Source organism: Sinocyclocheilus anshuiensis, unplaced genomic scaffold (genome assembly GCF_001515605.1).
Source record: "Sinocyclocheilus anshuiensis isolate Anshui unplaced genomic scaffold, SAMN03320099.WGS_v1.1 scaffold801, whole genome shotgun sequence".
NCBI lineage: Eukaryota > Metazoa > Chordata > Actinopteri > Cypriniformes > Cyprinidae > Sinocyclocheilus > Sinocyclocheilus anshuiensis.
The window spans coordinates 253,174-260,970 of NW_015536541.1; the positions used below are offsets into that span (position 1 = coordinate 253,174).

At 35.1% G+C, this 7,797-nt stretch overlaps 1 protein-coding gene across 4 annotated transcripts in view; it reads left to right on the top strand.

Moving 5' to 3' along the window:
- The window catches only part of LOC107697261 (SUN domain-containing ossification factor-like), a 58,954-nt gene that overhangs the window by 40,725 nt on the left and 10,432 nt on the right, over positions 1 to 7,797 (top strand). For all 4 annotated transcript variants that reach the window (XM_016497980.1, XM_016497987.1, XM_016497995.1 and 1 more), the window contains 5 exons: positions 41 to 96; positions 2,058 to 2,149; positions 2,347 to 2,412; positions 3,774 to 3,857; positions 6,755 to 6,845. In XM_016497980.1, coding sequence (XP_016353466.1) covers positions 41 to 96; positions 2,058 to 2,149; positions 2,347 to 2,412; positions 3,774 to 3,857; positions 6,755 to 6,845 — 389 coding nt within the window. The remainder of the gene's footprint in view (positions 1 to 40; positions 97 to 2,057; positions 2,150 to 2,346; positions 2,413 to 3,773; positions 3,858 to 6,754; positions 6,846 to 7,797) is intronic.

Consider the following 7,797-nt stretch of genomic DNA (forward strand, 5'->3'; position numbering starts at 1 on the left):
TTTTTTTTTTAAGTTGTTTTTTTTTTTTTTTTTTTGGTAGGTTGAGCTGCTCTCCCACTTTGGTTCTGAACACTACTGTCCACTCAGCCTGATCAGGTGTGTTTAATTAATATGACTTGAATGCACAATTCCAGTACTGTGTATATAACCTATATAACATGACTGAAAGCCACTTTACGCAAGTATGTGAATGCCCCTACACACATAAGCTTGATGTCATTGCGTTCGAAGTGTGTTAGAAACTATTTATAGTGCAGTGCAGGTGTGTGTTGCATACTCAGTATGATCACAAGGAGCGCTATAATGTGTATTAGCCCAAATAGGTCTGCTTCTGTTGTCAACATTTATATAGCTCACTAGCTGATGAACACCTTGTGTGTAATAGCACAGATATTAAAGGATAAATTAATAATCATTTGAGGTTCTACAGTATGTACAAGTACACTACCTTTTAAAAGTATGGGGTCAATAAGTTTTTTATGAGTTTTTAAATGATTTAGAAGTCTTTTATAGTCACTGTTAGCTCTTATACGCTCTGCATTTATTTGATAAAAAATACAGTAAAACGGTAATATTGTGAAATATTATTGGAATTTAAAATAACTGTTTTCTATTTGAATATATTTTAAAAGGTAAATTATTATTGTGATGGTAAAGCTGAATTTTATTAGCAGTCATTATTCCAGTCTTCAGTGTCACATGATCCTTAATAAATCATTATAATATGATGATTTGGTGCTCAAGAAACATTTTTTTAGTTTTATCAATGATGAAAACATTTTGCTGCCTAATAGTTTTGTGTAAACCATGATACATTTTAATTTTTTGATGCATTGAAAGTTTAAAGAACAGCATTTATTTAAAGTAGAAATCTGCATCATCATAAATGTCTTTACTTCTAATAAAATTATTTGTTTCTTTCAACAAGAAGTTGTAATGACCCCAAATGTTTGAATGGTAGTGTGTGTACTACAGGCGTTTATATACTTGCGTAAAGTGTGTGTTTGGTCTAATGCATGCTGTGAGGAGAATATTTTGGTATGTGTCATGATATGAAGTATTTTTTTCCCCTTTGTTTTGAGAGACAAATATTAAAAACTGCACAAAAATGGTTATACAAATATATAAAAAAAAACTGATAAAGAGTCAAAGCATTTGTTTAACCAAAGCATACTCCGCAGCAGTGTTATGTTGTAATGAGAAACCAGTCGCTTCTGATTTTACAATCCTGTACTTTCATTGCCCTTTAAATTTCATTGACTTTGAGAAAGGACACATGGCTTTATAAAAGTTTCAAAAGGCAAAGTTCTCGAATTGAGTTGATCTCTATCCTGCCTCAGGCTCCTCTCAGGCCCGTTTGCATTGGCAGGAGATTTAATCTTGGTTGGAGGCCCATAAAGGGGCTAGCAAAACACTACGGCCAGATAGAGATGAGAAAATTTCCATTCATTTTGTTAGCTTTTCAGTACTGACCTTATCAGGTCCAAATCACAAGAAGCTACTTTCTGATCATTCTGTTGTTTTACAAGCCACATGATACAAATTGTATTATAAGGCATCATGTGGCAACCCTTGTGAGTTAGTGCAAATCTACAGTGTAACATTTATTCCAAATTCCTACTTCCCTCTGATCTCTGAGACAGCTCATTTCACTGGATATCTGTTGTTATTTTTCTTCCACTGCAGTTAGTTCTCCTTACGTGGCCCTTGAGGATTGAAGGGGGCTATAAAACATGTTTTTAAAGACCCCCGCTAACCTGGGCAAAGGGCAGAGTGATTAGAGTTGTTTTGTAGAAGGCAGAGATAAGTTATCCTGATGGATCACAGTGGGCTTTACATTAATATTTCTCGTTCTGAAGCCTGACCGTCTCTTTATCTGTACGGGGGCTGTGCCTTCTTTACGATAATACAGGAACACATTGTCATTTTTACAAACAAGGGGTTTACGACTCCCATGCAGATTTTTAATCCTTATCCTCTTTCTGCATGTTTCCTTACTCTTATATTTGCAAGTATCTAATCTATGTGTTGCTCGTGTGTATCTTTGTGTATATCAGGGTGTTTGGCACCAGTATGGTGGAGGAGTATGATGAGATAGCTGACTCTCAGTACACCTCAGAGAGAGCCGAGTATCTGGATGAAGACTATGGTGAGATGATCACTCTAAACGATTGCTCACAGAAAGCTTAAAACGTATTGCAGTACAGTATTAATTTACTGTATGGCAGAATTTTATTATTTAATTTAGACAGGAGACTTTATTTATTTGTCGTTTTCCGTTTGCCAGTTGTTCTGCTTGTCCATTGGCTAATGCTGTTGTCTTAATTCCAGACGTCTTTTTTACAGATTACCCACCCGGCTACCTGCCATCAGAGGACAAGACATCAAAGAATCTGCTGGGCTCTGCCACAAGTATGTCATGTTCCTCCATATTCTGCCTGTGCTTTTGATTTCATCTACAGGTTGATTTCAATCTACAGGTTACACTAGCTAAACTATGAACAGAAGTGGTTAAAGGCATTGGCACTTTATAATTAGGATGAACCCCGTTAGTTGCACATTGCACAGATCCACTTTGCTCACGGCAATCCCAGTTGATTAGATTCCAGTTTGCTCAAAGGTACCGTGGCAATCTTTTGTAAAAATGTACTAACTGTAGAATTCAAGGAAGTGATGTGCCCTCCGCCTCAGTTCCTTTTAAAACGTGTTTTGAATATCCATTAGAAAGGTTGTCAAAATTTACTCATCAAACACATTCTGCCAATCACACACACTCTTGATAAATCCTTTTCCTAGTTGATTGGCTAAGCTTGGAGCAGTATGTAAATGAAACCTGTTTAAATGTATATTTAATAGGACAATAATACATCTGTGTTGTTATTGTTTACTAAAACTATTAAAAATTGTTTTCATTAAATGAAATAAAGCTATAATAAAATATAAATATTAGATCAACTTTGGTAACACTTTATTTCGATAGTCCACTTTAGACATTCTACTAACAGTAAGTAACTTTGCAACTACATGTCAACTAGCAGTCATTAGAGTATTAGTAGACTGTCTGCTTAATATCTTCTGACACTTTATTTTGATGGGTCCACAGCATACTGACTATGAGAAACTTTGCAAGTATATGTCAACTTATTCTACTAAACCTAACCTTACAGTCTACTCTGAAAGTTAGTAGACATGTAGTTGCAAATTAATGAGAATTAGTTGACATGTAGTTGACATGTAGTTATAAAGTTACTTATAGTTAGTAGAATGTCTAAAGTGGACTATCAAAATAAAGTATAACCTCAACTTTTTATTTAAGTTAGTTGATAGTGCAACATTTCAAATGTTTATATTTTTAATTTAAGTTGAAGCACTTTTATTTTATTAGAAAATATTAAATCTAAAAAAAAATGCATGTACTTGTGTAGCCAATAGAATGCTATTAATGCCAGTATACATAACACGATTTAATGATGATAATAAATAAGACAAAATTATAACAACTAACTAATTGATATTCATACTAAAAGAATAAATTGTTTTACTAGTTCTACCACGCAATAAGCATACTGGCAGACTGGCAGCATACTTCAATAATTCAAAAGTTAATCACTTTTGGGCAATGATCATTATATTTTAAGATCATTGTATTTGCTTGGCTGAAGTGCAGAAAACAATTCAGCCTGTGTGTTGGCACTGTGTGACATTTACCCCAGTTCCATGCATATAAATGTTGTATTTTTAATATTTTCCTCTGGATTGTTTTTTCTTTCTAGATGCCATCCTGAACATGGTAAACAACATTGCAGCAAATGTGCTAGGAGGGAATCCGGAGCTAGAGGACGGAGCTGAAATGGAAGGTATGGACCTGACCTCTGCCTTGCGCTTGTATATTAAAATCACCCTGTCCTGAGTCTGTACTAAGAAATTACTCCACTTATTTGCTCCTCTTTGCTTGGCAGCTGTTTGTGACTAGTGAGGGCTGTCACCATGCCAACAGTGCTGGAACTGTGAGGCCTGGCAGTGAAAGCACGTCTTTGATGGGTTCTGTAGCTGCGCTTGCCAGCATCAAACTCTCCCAGGGTGTGTGTGTGTGTGTGTGCGCGCAGGCCCAGAGAGAGCTGCTACAAAATGCTGTTCAAACACGCATGTGGCTTTCCTAAAAGCAGAAGTGAAGTTTAAAAACACCCTGCTTCTCTGTATCATGACCATAAACAGTCTGACTAGGAGGCTAAAAGAGAAAAGACTGTTTAACAAGATATTTTTACTGTGGCCCTTGAGAGATTGCAGTCAAATGGATGGCTGAAAGTTTATAAGTTTGTAAAAGGAAAGCACACTAGTTTTTTTTTTTTTTTTTTTACTGTTAGATTGTGGTTGACCGATATGATTTCTTTTTTTAATGGCCAATACCAATACTGTATCTAGATAAAAAGGGTGGTCGATAGCTGATATAATACCAGTATACATACTACTGATTATGGATAGCAAATAACACAAAATTTAATCACCTGACCAAATTTATACCAATAAAATGAATGGACTGATTCTTCCCCACTGAGAGTGAACATACTGGCTATTTTAGTCTTTTTAGACTAACATCCTCTTGGACATTTTGGCAATTCAGAAGTCACTTTTTGGCCAGTTATCATGATATTTTAATAGCTTTTTAAAGGTTGTTCCACCACAGCTTCTACAGTCAATTGAAGAAATGCACAGTTGGTAATCCGAATATGCCTGCCTTGACACATTTTCTAGATAATGTAATCTTCACAGTCATAAGGATTGACTTTGCAAGTATATGTCAACTTATTCTACTAAACCTAACCTTACAGTCTACTCTGAAAGTTAGTAGACATGTAGTTGCAAATTAATGAGAATTAGTTGACATGTAGTTGACATGTAGTTATAAAGTTACTTATAGTTAGTAGAATGTCTAAAGTGGACTATCAAAATAAAGTATAACCTCAACTTTTTATTTAAGTTAGTTGATAGTGCAACATTTCAAATGTTTATATTTTTAATTTAAGTTGAAGCACTTTTATTTTATTAGAAAATATTAAATCTAAAAAAAAATGCATGTACTTGTGTAGCCAATAGAATGCTATTAATGCCAGTATACATAACACGATTTAATGATGATAATAAATAAGACAAAATTATAACAACTAACTAATTGATATTCATACTAAAAGAATAAATTGTTTTACTAGTTCTACCACGCAATAAGCATACTGGCAGACTGGCAGCATACTTCAATAATTCAAAAGTTAATCACTTTTGGGCAATGATCATTATATTTTAAGATCATTGTATTTGCTTGGCTGAAGTGCAGAAAACAATTCAGCCTGTGTGTTGGCACTGTGTGACATTTACCCCAGTTCCATGCATATAAATGTTGTATTTTTAATATTTTCCTCTGGATTGTTTTTTCTTTCTAGATGCCATCCTGAACATGGTAAACAACATTGCAGCAAATGTGCTAGGAGGGAATCCGGAGCTAGAGGACGGAGCTGAAATGGAAGGTATGGACCTGACCTCTGCCTTGCGCTTGTATATTAAAATCACCCTGTCCTGAGTCTGTACTAAGAAATTACTCCACTTATTTGCTCCTCTTTGCTTGGCAGCTGTTTGTGACTAGTGAGGGCTGTCACCATGCCAACAGTGCTGGAACTGTGAGGCCTGGCAGTGAAAGCACGTCTTTGATGGGTTCTGTAGCTGCGCTTGCCAGCATCAAACTCTCCCAGGGTGTGTGTGTGTGTGTGCGCGCGCAGGCCCAGAGAGAGCTGCTACAAAATGCTGTTCAAACACGCATGTGGCTTTCCTAAAAGCAGAAGTGAAGTTTAAAAACACCCTGCTTCTCTGTATCATGACCATAAACAGTCTGACTAGGAGGCTAAAAGAGAAAAGACTGTTTAACAAGATATTTTTACTGTGGCCCTTGAGAGATTGCAGTCAAATGGATGGCTGAAAGTTTATAAGTTTGTAAAAGGAAAGCACACTAGTTTTTTTTTTTTTTTTTTTACTGTTAGATTGTGGTTGACCGATATGATTTCTTTTTTTAATGGCCAATACCAATACTGTATCTAGATAAAAAGGGTGGTCGATAGCTGATATAATACCAGTATACATACTACTGATTATGGATAGCAAATAACACAAAATTTAATCACCTGACCAAATTTATACCAATAAAATGAATGGACTGATTCTTCCCCACTGAGAGTGAACATACTGGCTATTTTAGTCTTTTTAGACTAACATCCTCTTGGACATTTTGGCAATTCAGAAGTCACTTTTTGGCCAGTTATCATGATATTTTAATAGCTTTTTAAAGGTTGTTCCACCACAGCTTCTACAGTCAATTGAAGAAATGCACAGTTGGTAATCCGAATATGCCTGCCTTGACACATTTTCTAGATAATGTAATCTTCACAGTCATAAGGATTGACTCCGTATGTGACAAGAATTCAGAAAATACCATTGTGGCATAATGACTGCTATTCCAAAGCTGTTTTTTTAGATGTCCTTGTTCTGGGTAAGTTTAAACCATGCCAAGCATTATGTAATTTCAAGCTCTCAGAGATCATCACCTGTTGCTAGTTAAGGACACATTTGTGTTTGTATGTTTAATCTTGGGTGCTTTTCTCTGAACAATAGCCCTCTTTGTGTTGAGGAAGGGCAGTATGGAAACCAATGTTCATATCCTCCTTTTCATTTTCTCACTGTCAAAATCTGTTCTTTCTCTCATCTCGCTCAGGAAACGTTTCCACTGGGACAGAAAACGTCACACAGGCGTCAACAGAAACCCCACTCACGCCAGAACCCACCCCTACTGAACAGCCCTCTACGTGAGTCTCACACATACACACTCCCTGCTCATCCAGCACATTAAAACCCCAGATGTTTGCTCAATACTGAGCCACGAGCTAGTCAGCGTATTCCAGCACAGACTGGTTTGAACTGTTTGCTCACATACCAAATCCACCACTGAATTATTTTTCTAATACAGTACGAGCTTATAAAACTTTAATTAACTGTAGCTGCCGCATAACAAGGCTCAGAGTCAGACTCAATCTGCTGAATTATGCAGAGTAGAGCAGAGAATACTATACTCTTTGTTGGTAGCTAAAATTATAATCAAATTAGCCAAAAATATTTAGTTAATTTACTGAACCTTGCACCCTTTCAAACACATAAAAAATACAAATTTTTGATCAACAAATTAAATTATTCACTGAAAAACCTTGCCCTACTTGCAATTGTTTATGAGAGAAATAGCTTTGATTTGTGAAATAATGGTTTGAGTCAAATCTTTTTAGTGAATCAGTTGGTCTGCTTTATAAAACTGGTTTAAACGAGTCATTCACAAATCTGACTAATCTGGTTCTCAAGATCTGGTCACAGTAGCTAACAGCTCACTTAAATGATTATCATAAATATATTAGTAGTATTTTATTATTATTTATAATAATTATATTATCAGTGAATGTTTATATGCACTGAATATTTTTATATACTGCTATAGTATTTATTAATATTATTAATTAGCTTTTATTTTTAATATTTGAGTTTTAATTTAAGTTTCAGTAATTTTATTCGCTTTATCATTTTTATTAGTTTTTATTTTTTTATTTTTAAATATTTATGAATAGCTTTCATTTATTTTTACATCAGTTTTAGTTTTTGTAACTTTAGTACTTCGACTTAAACTAATTTCAGTTAGTACAGTGGGGGAAATATTTATTTGATCCCCTGCTGATTTTGTAAGTTTGCCCACTTACAAAGAAATGAAGGGTCTGT